The sequence below is a fragment of the Macrotis lagotis genome, chromosome 4 (assembly GCF_037893015.1).
Source record: "Macrotis lagotis isolate mMagLag1 chromosome 4, bilby.v1.9.chrom.fasta, whole genome shotgun sequence".
Taxonomy (NCBI): domain Eukaryota; kingdom Metazoa; phylum Chordata; class Mammalia; order Peramelemorphia; family Peramelidae; genus Macrotis; species Macrotis lagotis.
This window is the reverse complement of record NC_133661.1, coordinates 176,726,553-176,741,084: the sequence shown is the minus strand read 5'-3', so window position 1 is coordinate 176,741,084 and position 14,532 is coordinate 176,726,553. Positions and strand designations below refer to the sequence as shown.

The 14,532-nt window shown below is 36.3% G+C and overlaps 1 protein-coding gene across 1 annotated transcript in view; it reads left to right on the top strand.

The window, feature by feature from the left end:
* Positions 1-812: 812 nt before the first annotated feature.
* Positions 813-14,532, top strand: part of SLC24A5 (solute carrier family 24 member 5) — a 28,209-nt gene continuing 14,489 nt past the window's right edge. The window contains exons 1-2 of the mRNA XM_074234755.1: positions 813-996; positions 4,188-4,367. Of these exons, the coding sequence (XP_074090856.1) occupies positions 813-996; positions 4,188-4,367 (364 nt within the window). The remainder of the gene's footprint in view (positions 997-4,187; positions 4,368-14,532) is intronic.

Here is a 14,532-nt window from a genome sequence, read left to right as displayed (position 1 = left end):
TGAGTATGCCCTACAGGTGTCCATTCTTCCCACCTGATGGTGTATGTATTTGTGGGATAGTTTGCCCTAGGTTTGTGTCAAGAAATGTTTTCTTACTTCTGCTATTTGAATGTATTCCTTTGCTTTAAACCACAGGTTCTTAATCATTTTTGTGTTTATCATGGAGCCTTTTGGTAATCTGATGACATCTATGGATTCCTTTTCGGACTATCATGTCTCTCTAAATGCATAAAATACATTGATTACATAGAAGACCCAAGTACTTTGGAAAATAGTTATAAAATGATTTTTTTAAAGTTCAAGAACCTCTTCAGTTTGTACTAATTATGTCTGCTGGCTAACTAGGAAAAAAAGGAAATACGTCAGTGGGAGCTTGTGAGTTGCTATCATTCAGCGATGTGGTTCCTAGAATATGGGACACCTGTGAGTAGGAGATACCTCTTTTGGTTGCATGCAGAAAAAAAGGAGGCCCCAAGAGATGAAGCAACATCCAGTGTCATTTATCTTATCAGTGGAAAAGTCAAGATTCATATCTGTATGCATTAACTCAAAAATTCAACAATGGCATATGATGTGCTCTTAGAGGTTCACTATCCTGGGAAAGGCTACAGGCCAAGCTTGTTCTTCCATAAACTATTAATCTGCTAACTTCTCTACTTTTTTATCCCAACTCTTGCTGAAATCTCCTGACCAGAGGGTGAATGGACCCAGTCAGCCAGCCAACCAGCATAAAGCCCCCCCACCCCCTCACAACACCCTGGTCTGACTGAGATGGGCTGGGGGCAGGGGACTAGGCAGGAGACTTGCCTCACATGATTGAGCTTAATCCTCTTTGTCTCTCTTCTTACAGCACAGAATATCCAAGAAGCAGGGAAATGGAGAAGAGAGCCAGCCAGAGGGACTGGAGGAGGTTGATGCTTCTAGGAATTCTCTGGGCTACAGTCCACCTGCCTCCCCAAGGGGCTTCCCACCCACAACGGCTCCCAAGGGACACAGGTATATGTCTCAGTTGATTCTGCTATCGCTCCTCTCAGATTTTCCAGGGAAAGGAATGCCTTCTCACTAGGCTCATTTCATTTCATGCTTTTTGGTGCATTCGTTTTAGTTTTATCAGCTTGAAATAAATCAAATGGTTTTACTTTCCTAGAGGGAGCCTCAGAGATAGCCCAGGAGAGATTAATGGGGAATTGGGGGAGGAAGACAGCTAGTCTGGACTTGGCTCTTACATGTTTTCTTCAAAGATCACCCACACCCTTTCAAGCACCTGCAGACCTTCTCTCACCCTTTCTTGCAAGGGCTAGTTTGTCGCAGGAAGTAAATTCTGATATCAAAATGGACAAAGGGTCAGCAGGGCCTGGAGGTAAAAGGAACTCAGGGAACCCTGCTCTTCTTTTAGATTTAGGGTCAGGATATAACCCCAGCATTAAAGAGGGGGTAGAGAGTTAGGGAAGAAAGATGATTCTTTTTTCTCTAATTCTTCCCATGTACTCTCATCCTTTTTTCTGAGAAGGATCTCTTCCTGCCACAGTTCAAGGATCAACTTAAGTACAGACTATCCAGTGATTTAGAGCTAGAAGATAACTTGGAGATCATTAAGTCTAAAGCCCTTATTTTCCACCCCAACCCCCCCCCCACACACACAGACTTCCAAATGAGGAAACAGGTCTGAAGAGGGGAAATAATTTGCCATATGATTGCTAAGTAGCATTTTTAAGGTGATCTACAAATCGAACACTACTCATAGCTTAGTAGATTTTGAAAGACAGGGATCATTTGGTCCAAATCTCTCATTTTACAGATGATGAACATCATTTTTTTTTAATTTTCATGGGACAATGGGGTTAAGTGACTTGTCCAGGTTCACACAGCTACTAAGTGTCAAGAGTCTGAGGTCACATTGGAACTCAGGTTCCCCTGACTCCAGGGCCCATAGTCTAGCTACTATGCTACTTAGCTGAAGAACATTTTGGCTGGAGATAGGCTGCATTACATACTACATTTTATTATTATCAGAGATAGGATTCAAATTCAGGACCAGATGGGAAGCATCTTTAGAAAAATAATCTAGTCCGGTCAACTCAGAGCCCAGTCTGAAAGATGACATATTCTCCAAGATTATGGGCAGAGTCATTACTAGGAAATGTAGGGGCAATCGGGACTGAAATTACACAGATCTGGACCTTATTTAATCAGGAGTGGGAAGAGCAGGGAAGGAAGGAAGCTGGGTGAGTAACGCACTGGACCCCAGGTTGGGAAGACTGGAGTCAGCCCTACTTTTAATGTTTCCAGGATGGTTTACCAGGCCAAGACACTTAACATCTCTTCAGCTATTGTTGTAAGATGACAATAATAATAGTTTTTATCTTTCAGAGTTGTTGTATTAAATGAGATGAATTAATAAAAAGCACTTACATTTATGCCAAAGCATAAAGAGAATATAAATGTTAGCTATTCTTTTTCATAATAATAATAATAATATGAATACTCTGAGCAGTAAAATAAACATCTAAATATTACATACCTATAGAATATAATAATTATATGTATATATTTTATAATATGTAACATAATAATTATATATTTATATATTATAGTTTCTTTATTATACTATAGTATATAATTATATTTTATATAAAATATTATATAGCATTATCTATTTCCAAATGATGTATATCTTTATATGGGGTATTTTTATTTATAATTACATGTTTACGAATATAGTATATAATGTTAAATTTCCATGCACTATATCTTATATAATTATATACACTATAATAATATATTTATATATGTAATTGTGCACACTTATACATGATAAGATAATTATGTATTTGTATAAGCAATTATATAATACATAACTATATGATGCATATCATTGCATAATATATGTTGATTATATTATTATGTATGGTTTATGTTATGTATCATATAAAGCTACTTTATTAAATTATATAGTCATCATATATGTATTTGGTTATTATTATATGATTACTGTTGATGTTAAGATGGTTATTATTTTGCTCAAACTATGATTTCATAAATGCAGAGAGCTCTAAGTAGGGTGATTCCTACTGTGATTTTGCAACTTAGCCTTAAAGACTTGCCAAAAGTCCTTTGATCAGTGCATGTCAGAAACAGGTCTTGCAATTGAATTTTCCTAAACTCTTGAGACTGGCTTTCTATCCTTCATGAAACACTGCTTCTCAACATTATTATAAACATTAGTAACTATAAGAATAAATTTAGAATAAAGAGTTAGAATTACAGTGAAAAGAGAAATGATTGTTTTGAGTCAGGAAAATCTGAGTTAAATAATGACTGACATATTCTGCCTGTGATGCCCTTGTAAAGTCACTTACCCTTTGGATCTTGTCTTCCCCCTTAGAATGTACCTGAGGGCAGGAACTAGTTTTCTTTTTTGTTTTTGTATTCCCAATGCTTATCATAGCATCTGGCACATAGTAGGGCTTAAAAAAGTATTTATTGACTGATTGACAACCTCATAAGGGTCTGAAGGAAACTCTAAAATTAGATGTTGTAGAGCAATTGAAAACTTAGAAAACTCATCTTGGGGGCTGGGGTGGGGGAATCTCAAATAAGGATTTCCCTAAGCCAATGAAATCACAGTTCTCAATTTAAAAAATCATTAACATAATGGCAAATATATAATTATAACTCATATTTTCATAGTACTTTAAAGATTACTAAGTACATCACATATATATGATTTCCTTTGACTCTAAAAACATCCTTGGGTGGTAGGGATTATTATCTTCATTTTACCTCCTGAGAGAAGTTAAGTAACTTATCAGGACTTATGCAACTTGTCTGAAACTGGATTTGAACTCAGGTCTTCCTGACTCCAAAGTCAGTGCTTTAGTGGCTGTATTACCTAGGTGCCTGAAGAAAATACATACAAATACATACACACACATACAAAGTGAGAGAGAGAGTGAGAGAGACAGACACAAACATACCAATATATCCACAACATATAATTTGACGACACAAACATTGTTATACATAAGCAAAACCAATAAAATGAATTATTTTTACTTACAGTATCAAAAATCTTTCTCCATAGTTTTTATTTTTTTTATAAAAATCTTCAAAGGTTCAAAATATCTTTTCACAAGCAAGAGTGGTGTATCATGGACACATATTATTCTTGTTTTTTCCTTTCTTAGAAAACAACACTCAATGCATCTTTGCTCCATCATCAGAGTTTCCAGAAGGATTTTTTACCAAACAGGAGCAAATAGATGGAGGAATCATCATTTATTTCCTAATAATTCTTTATATGTTCATGGCCATATCAATTGTTTGTGATGAATACTTCTTACCTTCCCTGGAAGCCATCAGTGAATGTAAGTGGTGCGAAGTTCTTCCATCTGGACTGAGCTAGGCTTCTGAAATCACTCTTGGGGGAATCTTTGGACAATCTGGAAGGTCTCAGAGGACCCAGTGTATTAAGTACTAGAATATTACAGATTGGCAAAGATAATACTAAGTATGACATATAAGCATCAGATTTTACTAATGTTTTAAACATGGACCACTCCACTACACTCCTGCTTTATTGCATTTATTTATTATGTTACCAAAGATCCCTAGTGGCTTTGTACTGATCTCTTATGATAAGACAGTAAATTTTTTGTAAGATCTTCCAAAAATGTTAAGCATATTTATTGAATTAAGGAATATGTTTGACATCTTATATTTTAAATGTATAAAATTTTAAAATTTTGAAATATTGTCTTTACTTTTAATAATAAAAATTAAACAGCTGAAGGTTAGGTCCATAGATGAGGAAATTGCTACCCAGTAAAGTTAAGTGGCTTTCCAAAGGCCACATAGAAATCACCAGAGGTAAGATTTGAACTCAGGTCTTCCAACTTTAAAGCAGGCCTGTGAGAGTTAATTGTTGAATTTTCAGTCCACAATGCCTGCAAATTAGGGCTCTATTTATGATTTTGCTGTTGTCTAGATTTACATGGTAATAATAAATTAAATGTAAAAGTATAAATATATATTATTTTTTCAGAGAGCTGAGTTATTAAATATTTACTAGCACATCTTTGTTTTTGCTCTAGAAGGAAATTGAATTGAAGTCACTAGACTATAGGCCTGGTGACTGTAAGCACATTACTGCTCCTCCTCTTCCTCCTCCTCCTCCTCCTCCTCCTACTACTACTACCTCTACCTCTACTGCTTTGAATGCTAATAGTAATGCTACTATTACCACTACAACCACTACTACTACTGCTCTACTACTCCTACTATTCCTACTACTCTTACTACTCTTACTCCTATTCCTACTACTCCTATTCCTACTACTACTATTCCTATTACTACTATTACTACCACTAATGCTCAGTTACTGCTACTGCTACTGCTGCCACTATCATTTCTACTACCACTGCTACTATTACTACTACTGCTACTACTACCAACACTACCACTGCTATTTCACAGATACTGCTACTACTACCACTACTACTACCACTACTACTATTACTTCTACCACTACTACTACTACTTCTACCACTACTACTACTACTGCTACTGCTACAGCTACTTGCTACTTCTCCTGCTACCATTACCACTACCACTACCACAAATATTGCTGCTGCTGCTACTACTACTGCTGCTACTATTACCACTACCATCATTGCTATTGCTACAGCCCCCACCCCTGCCTCTGCTTTTGCTACTGCTGCTGCTGCTACTCTTGCTACTACGTTTACAACCACTACTCCTACTGATAATAACAATAATGATAATAATAATAATCAGCATGTAGATTGTGCTTTAAGATTTGTAAAGTGTCTTGCAATCATTATTTCATTTGAGCCTCATAACACCCCTATTATGGAGTCAGTTGAAAGGCATCTAAGACATAACTAGTTCAGCCACTTTGGAAACCCAGACTAAAGCAAGACATGATGTCCAGGGCTCTGCCACAAACTCCTCTGGAAGGCAAATAGCACAAAATGTGACTTCACTTGAGCTCTGGTTAGGGTCAGGAGGGATGGCAGCAGGGTGTGACTGGAGAGGTCTCCTCATCCTGTCATTTTGGAGTTAATTATTCTTGCAAACTAGGCACTAAGTTTGCTGTTTCCTGGTTGTTGTAGACTGCATCCTCTAATTTGGATACTCTGGACAAAATGCTATTGTGTAAATCTCTCTCTCTCTCTCTCTTTCTCTCTCTCTCTCTCTCTGTGTGTGTGTGTGTGTGTGTGTGTGTGTGTGTGTGTGTGTCTGTAACAGTTAGGTGGTGGATAGAGCACTGGCCTTGGAGTCAGGAGGACAGGAGTTCAAATCCAGCCTCAGACACTTGACACTTACTGGCTGTGTGACCCTAGACAAGTCCCTTAAACCCCATTGCCTCACATCCAGGGCCATCTCCAGTAGTCCTGACTCATATCTGGCCACTAGACTGATGGCTCTAGAGGAGAAGTGGAGGTTGGTGACTTAGTACGGCATCCCCTCACTCAAATCCAATTCACATGCTTGGCATAGCATCACCTCCCTGATGTCATGACTTTCTTCAAATATGAAGGTCGGGGCAGCTAGGTGGCGCCGTGGATAAAGCACCAGCCCTGGAGTCAGGAGTACCTGGTTTTAAATCAGGCCTCAGACACTTAATAATTACCTAGCTGTGTGGCCTTGGGCAAGCCACTTAACCTCATTTGTCTTGCAAAAACCTAAAAAAAAATAATGAAGGTCAAAGAAACCATCATTCATACATACACTGAAGGTAGTAACATTTAAGATTTGCTGCCACTGAATTTTCAGCCACTTAGATTAGTTATGACTGGTTAGCTCAGCTGGTTAATACATCATTTCTGAGCATACCTGCCAACATGGACATATATATATATATATATATATATATATATATATATATATATATATGTATATGTCTGTTGATATGTATATATCTATATAATCTTACATCATTATATTATATCATGGACCGCTGAGCTAATGACTATTAAAGACAGACTGCAGCAAATGAGTGAAGCAAGCACTGGGTTCCAGGTCAAGAATATCTGAATCTGAATCTTACCTTCAACACCTCACTAGCTATAGGCCAAGTCTTTAGGTCTCAGGCTCCTCATCCATAAAATGGGGGAGATAGTACCTGCACTACCTATCTCAGGGCAATATTGTGAGGTTTCCTTGAGATTACATATATACATATAAACTTAAGAACAATATAAATTCCAGCTAGGTAGTGATTATAAACTGGCCAGATTTTTTGCAAGCATGTCTTTGTTTATAGGGAAAACTAAATGAGTAAAAAAGCTTTGATAGATTTCTGTAGCTATTGCTGGCATGTAAAAGAGAAAACAGTTTACATGCATTAGTCAATTTTCTTTGATGACATGTACATTTATCTTTAAAGAAGTATCTATTTTAGTTATATTAGGGTTGTTAAGTTTATAAAATACCTTCCCTCCACAATGGTGAGATACAAATCACCCCCATTTTACAGTTGAGGAATCTGAGGCTCAGAGAGGTAGAATGACTTCCCTATGGTTATACATCTCATAAGTGAAAAAGCTGGTATCAGAATAAATGTTTTGAGTCTAAAACCAATGTTCTTTCCATCACACCAAATGGCATCACAGGATCATAGATTTAAAGGTAATTGAATTGAACAACCTCATTTTACAGATGTTCTGATGAAAATCCAATAAGTAGTTTGGTAATTTGTCTAAGACCAAATAGCTAATAACACCAGAGACAAGATTGAAATCCAGGTCTTCCTGACTAAAGTCCATCACTCTGCATACTATGCCAGTGGATCTCACTCCCTCTCCAGGACTTCTCTGAACCTTCTAGAGAGTCCACATAGTCAAACCTATTTTCTGAATAATACTAAGATATTTTAATATCTTACATTATATTGATAGATACAAACTACACAAACCCTGTGGGGATCTTCAATAATTTTTAATAGTTTAAAGGAGTCTTGAGACCAAAAAATGTTTGAGCTGCTTCAACACATCATTTTAATAACAAGAACAAAAAAGAATTATTACAAGTCCATGCTTAAGGAAGACAACCCAGGAAGCTCCTTCTCCTGATCACAGAACAACAACAAAAAAAAAAAAACCAAGCCTTTTGACAAGCAGTTTCTCAATTTATGGGAATAAATTCAAAGGTAAAAATTCAATTAAGAAATATTTTTGACTATGGACAAGTCTTTGTGTTCTAGGCACTTCCAAGAACTGGTTCTTTCTCTTCCTGGAGAGGAAACTATAGCCAGTTCTCACTTAAGGTAAGTGGACTATGTGTAGGTCATTGACCCTTGGGACTTCAGTTTCTTTTCTTTCCTTTTTTTTTTGCAAGATAGTGGCGTTAAGTGACCTGCCCAAGGTCACACAGCTAGGTAATTATTAAGTGTCTGAGATGACATTTGAACTCAGGTCCTCCTGACTCCAGGGCTATCTACTGAGCCACCTAGCTGCCCCCAAGTTTCTTTACCTTTAAAAGGAGGGTCTTGGGGCAGCTAGGTGACACAGTGGATAGAGCACAGGCCCTGGAGTCAGGAGTACCTGAGTTCAAATCCGATCTCAGACACTTAATAATTACCTAGCTGTGTGGCCTTGGGCAAGCCACTTAACCCCATTTGCCTTGCAAAAAAAAAAAAAAACCACCCTAAAATAAATAAATAAATAAAGGAGGGGCTTGCCTAGAGAGTTTCTGGGGTCAGCTCTGGTTTTAGGATTCAAAAATCTCTGCTTTCCAAGTGCAATGAATCATACAGAGCTCTTTGCTACCAAGTTATGGTCATTCTTCTACCCTATTGTCTTGGGTACCTTGTCTACCCTTCTTTCAGATTTTCCTTCTTGAATACATCTCTACACTATGTAGAACAAAACCCTGTGCTATTCCAAGAGGAGCAGGGTTGCTGCCCTTTGACGAAAGCCTCAAAGAAAAATTGTAATTTTCATGTTGGAAAATAGAAAACTAAAAAAGGAATGTGATCAAAGTCATGTTTGGGGGATGGTCATGAAGCAGAAAATTGAGGAGATATCAGAAAGAGGTAAGTTTAAGACCAAAAAAAATACTATTTCACTGTGAAATTAATCCCCTTACTTGATCTCAGATCAATAGAGGCTACACAAACTTATTCCTCAAGATTTCTAGGACACTCCTAAAAAAGTCCCTTGTACTTGCTCCTACCCCTCTCTTTTAAGCATATGCTGAGTATTCTAGTATTCGAAAACGATGATGTAGGATTTTTATACCTTAAGTGATCAGGAAGCTGTATCTAGAGAGACTGAGGCTAATAAAGTCCCAGGAATAGTTTTGTTGCCTTTTAGGGAAAAAAAAACTAATCCTTATTTCAAAAAAAAAAAAACAGGAAAATCCTGTCCTACCACATAGAATTTTTTACACCATTCCCCAGTTGTTGGCCACTCATTGTGCTCATTGCTCAATTGTTGACCACTCATTTTGTTTCTTATTCTTGACTACCACAAAACATGCAGCTTAAACATTAGTATGTAAGGAAGCTTTTTTCTGACTATGATTAAAAATATAATTATCATTCCATAATGTTATCTTAAATCTTTTAAAGACTTTTAAAAATGTATTTTAACAAAAAACATTAATTTTAAGAATCTAATATAAATGTGAACTTTAATTTTAAAGGGGAAAATAATTTAAATTTCAATTAATTTCAATTCACCAGGTTTTGAATTACTTACACACTGATAAAATTAGGAGGGAGTAGGCATGGATAACATTTGGATAGCTTAGACTCTGGGTTTGGTTATTGATCTTTGTGGAATTTGCAAAAGTTAAACCTTTCTAAAGTACAAAGAGACTAAGAATAGTATTTCCTCCATGCTGGGAGGACACTCATCCTTCCCCCTAAGAGTTTGTCTCATCTCTTTTCTTTTCTCTTTTCTCTTTCAGTTTGATTGAAATTCCCTTGGATGACCTCTAATTTTATTTCACAAAGAATCCTCAGTGCATTTTAACTAATTGAGCTAAAAGGGTCAGTGGGGTAGGGGTGACCATGGAAGGAAATGTAAGCAGCAGAGAGGGAAAAGATAGTGATGCAGAGAGCAAGCAGTCAATCTGGGGGTTCAGTATAATACTAGATGTGTACCAAATAATATTGAACAAGCAACATGAAAATAAATACTTATAATGTTGTTTTCACTTTAACAAATAGAAAAATGGTTCAAGGTCAAGTTAAAGCCCATAACAATTCTAATAGCTATTGATTTTGGAGGTGGGGGAGTCATTTTCCTTTACATCCATGACTCCTAGATTCTGGTGTATATGATAGTTCAGTCAAACAAATTTATAAAATCAAATTAGAAAGTGATGAAGCAGGATTTTTAATAAGAATGAGAATGGTCTTAAGAAGTAGTTGATGAATCATATAAGAAAACCCATTTCCTTGCTTTGTATTTTTATCTATGTTGGGCCTACAAACAGCAATTCCCATGCTTGATTGCCAGTCTTGACTCTACATGACTTTTGACTAATTCCCCAATTCAAGTGTGCTCTCAAAGAATTCAGTATGTTAAAAAATATGTCACAATTTCTGAAGGTAATTATCAAAGCATTTAAAGTTTGAAAGTGTTTTATATAAATCATCTCATTTTATTCTCATAACTCCTAACCCAATGAAGTAAGAATTAAAAATTATTCTTGTCCCCATTTCACATATGAGGAAAGTAAGGCTGAGTGACATTCAATAACATTCTCATGTTCAACAAGACAGTATCAAAAGTGAAATTTGAATCTCAATCTCTCTTCACTCTGAAGTTAGCATTCTTACCTAAACACTATTTCTTTGAAGTAATGAGTTTCTTTTAAATGGTTGAACTAAGCATATGACCTCCCCAAGTGACTACCTAAAGGTGTATAAATTCTCGTATGTATATTTTTTAAAAAATCATTTTCATTGCCTTAAAATGATATTTCAAAGATGATACCAAATTAGTGACCACAAAATAATGAAAACAAATTCATGATTCTACTGGAGAAAGAGAAAATTAATCTGTTGCTCTAGCCCAAGTTAAGCATCAGTGTTTCAAGGAGTTTAAGGACAGAACCAGTGCTTTTCAGAATCAAGGCTTAGAGTTTAGGTCATGGCTTTGAATACTAATGCATTACAGTTTATTGATGTATTTATCAAGTTAGACATATTCACTTATATATAAACATATACAATGATAAATTAGGTGAACTTCTTTCTCTCACAGAGTAAAGTAGTAGAACTAGAACAGTTTATGATGACCACAATAATGAATTCTGATTAATTCAGTGGGTCATCATGACTAGACTGATGATGAAGCACACCCCACACCTCTGCATGGAAGTGTTCCTTCTATGTCTAATTAAAGCAAGACTCAGCAGATATCCTAATTTTATTTTTTTGCAAGGCAAATGGGGTTAAATGACTTGCCCAAGGTCACTCAGCTAAGTACTTATTAAATGTCTGAGGTCAAATTTGAACTCAGGTCCTCCTCACTGCAGGGCCAGTTCTCTATTCACTGAGCCATCTAGCTGTCCCTTCCTTATTCACTCTTAAAGGAAATTCAAGACTGTGAAGTCAATCATTTCCATTCAAAAGATGTTATAGCCTGAGAAATGTCCCTTTCCCACCCTCTGGAATATAGCTATCTAAAGGACCAGGGTAAGTTACTAAGAACAAAAGTACATTATTTCATAGCCAGCAATGGATGAAGATAAACCTCATTTCTGGTTTGGAATTTCCATTCTCATTTTTCTAAGTTATATCCAATTGGGCATTTTCTTGATTTTCATTGCTCCTTTACTTCTAACATAGTGCTGTGTCATTTGCGTAGGGTATATGGACTGCTGTGGAATGTACAGGGTGTTTGGGGAGGACTGGTATGAGGGCTTGCTGAGCCCTTTTCATAGCTGCTCATCTACCTTTGCTGGTTACTTGATTCACCATCATTTCACCCATGGCTACAAGAAATATAGCATGGACAGTGGTCACCTCCCATTAAAACCATTTCAGGAGAAGGGCAAAACCAGGCTGAGGCTAACTGATGACCCTCAACTTTCAGTGACTTAGGGGTCTGCCTACCCCAAGCTTATGAAAACCTTTCTACATGAAATGGGCAAATGAGAACAATTTGTTCCCATGGCTATGAAGGTAAATAAAACAAATGATGGAGAGCACTTTGAACTTAGTCAGACATCACTGCATCCCAGGCCAGCCATCAGTCATCTTGGCTTTTATCTTTCCACTAGACTTTGATGATTCTGGAAGACAGTGAAATTGATGACTTACTTTGCTTAAATCCAATTATTCCATGAGTTAAGATATCACCTCTGTGATATCACTGATCTTCAGAAATAAAGGACAAATGACAATATGCTGCTGTCCAAAGCGACTAGACTGATCAGCTCTCCAGAATTTTCTGGGATCTCATGTGACAAAGTTGAAAGAAGATGGAACTGGTAGGCAAGAAATCTGGGTTCTTGGGGGCAGCTAGGTGGCACAGTAGATAGAGCACCGGCCCTGGAGTCAGGAGTACCTGAGTTCAAATCCAGCCTCAGGGACTTAATAATTACCCAGCTGTGTGGCCTTGGGCAAGCCACTTAACCCCATTTGCCTTACAAAAAAAATCTGGGTTCTCTAAAGTCTATTTCTAGATCAAGGTCATCAACCAATGGAACTGAATCTCCAGGAAGATTCAGAAAATTTTAGTGAATAGTAGCATGATAAAATGGAGTTTCAGAAGACCTGAGTACCTAGCCCTAACTCTGACACTGTTTCCATATGACTTTGAACTAGTCACTTTGTTGCTTCATTTCTCAGTTTCCTCATCTATTAAATGAGACCACAGGAATAATGGTTTAGGTGATCTTATAAGGTTCTTTTTAGCACTAAAACTGTGAATCTTGAGGTTTCCCAAGGGTCTCCTATTACTCTGTCAGAGTTGTTTTTCACCAAGGATAATCAATGGGAAGTAGGTGTAGTCAAGAAGACATAATTAAACTAAACCTCATTTTAGCCTTCTTCAGGTGTTTGAAGATGGCCCCAAAAAGTAGGACTAGAAGTAACAGGCGAAAGGTGCTGAGAAGTAGATTTTGGCTCAAAATCAGGAAAAGCTTTCAAGAAATGAGAGCTATCTGTCTGAAAGAGGAGTGTACTGCCACAAAAGAAAATGAATTCTCTATCCTTGAAGTCTTGTAGAGGAGGTCAGGTACTTATTGAAATAAAGACCAGGGGCTTTTTAACTTTTCAGATTCTATGTTTCTATGTACACAATCATACTTCCATATGGGAGTCTCTAGGGTAGACTCCCAAAGTTTGAATTTTCAGGTTTTTTAAAAAATTCTTTTTTTTAAGAAACTTTACAAACATAAACATTTTAATATGCAAAATAGAACAGAAAAGAGGACTATATATGAAACTTTGAATATCTGATATATACAGTATATATTTTTTGGTGTACAATAAAGTTTATTCAGTCACAACAAAAACTGTCCTCTTTGTCATCTTCTGAGCTTTCTTCTATCTTCTGTATTATTTTAATGTTTCATTGACACTTTTTTTTGCCTCTATGATTTTGCCTCTGCAGGTTTCCACAAGATAGTAACCTTCCCTTGTATCAAATAAGCATTTTGTTAAGCAAAAGAAATCAATATATTGGCTAGATCTAAAAATGTATGAATCATTCTGCATCTGCAATGGGATGCTTCAACATCTGTTTATAAAAATCATGACTGGCAATTGTGTACACTGGAGTTCTTAAGACCTTCAGAGTTTCTTTCCTTTATATTATTGTGGTTATTGTGTAAATTGTTTTCCTGGCTCTATTCACTTCTCTGCACATTAATTAACACAATCTCCCTGTTCTCTGAACTTATCCATATCATCATTTCTTATGACCTTAATTCATTCAGGCCACATGCTATATTTCATTCAGACATTCACCAACCGATGGGCATCTTCTTTGTTTTCAATTCTTTGTTATAATAAAAATTTCTGCTATAAGTAGTTTTATTCAAAAGTTTCTTTCCTTTTTGGTCTTTTTAAAAACCTTTTCAGAGTATGTTACCTACCCGTAATATTGCCAATTTAAGGACATGTATGATTTAGTGATTTTGGGGGGTTCAGTTCCAAATTGCTTTCTAAAATATTTTCACAACTCCATCAAAAGTGCATTAGTGTGCCTTTCCTTCCAAAGCCAATACTTGTCATTTTTCTCTTTTATCAGATATATTTTATAAGTTTAATTTTAGAATCATTTACAATTTTCATTTCATTCATAATTTGGAGCATTTTTGTATGGTTGTTGATACCTTTCATTTCTGCTTTTGAAAAATTTTGAAAGGATTAACAACTTTCTTTAAAAATAGAATTGTTTAATTATAATGACAAAATTTGATCCCTTCAAAGAGATAATATACTTTCCTCCCTTGTTGGCAAGACATGAGGATAATGGTTATGGAACATTTTGTAGACTGGTACTCCATATGTGGGTTAACTTTATTGAACTGTTTTTTTTTCCT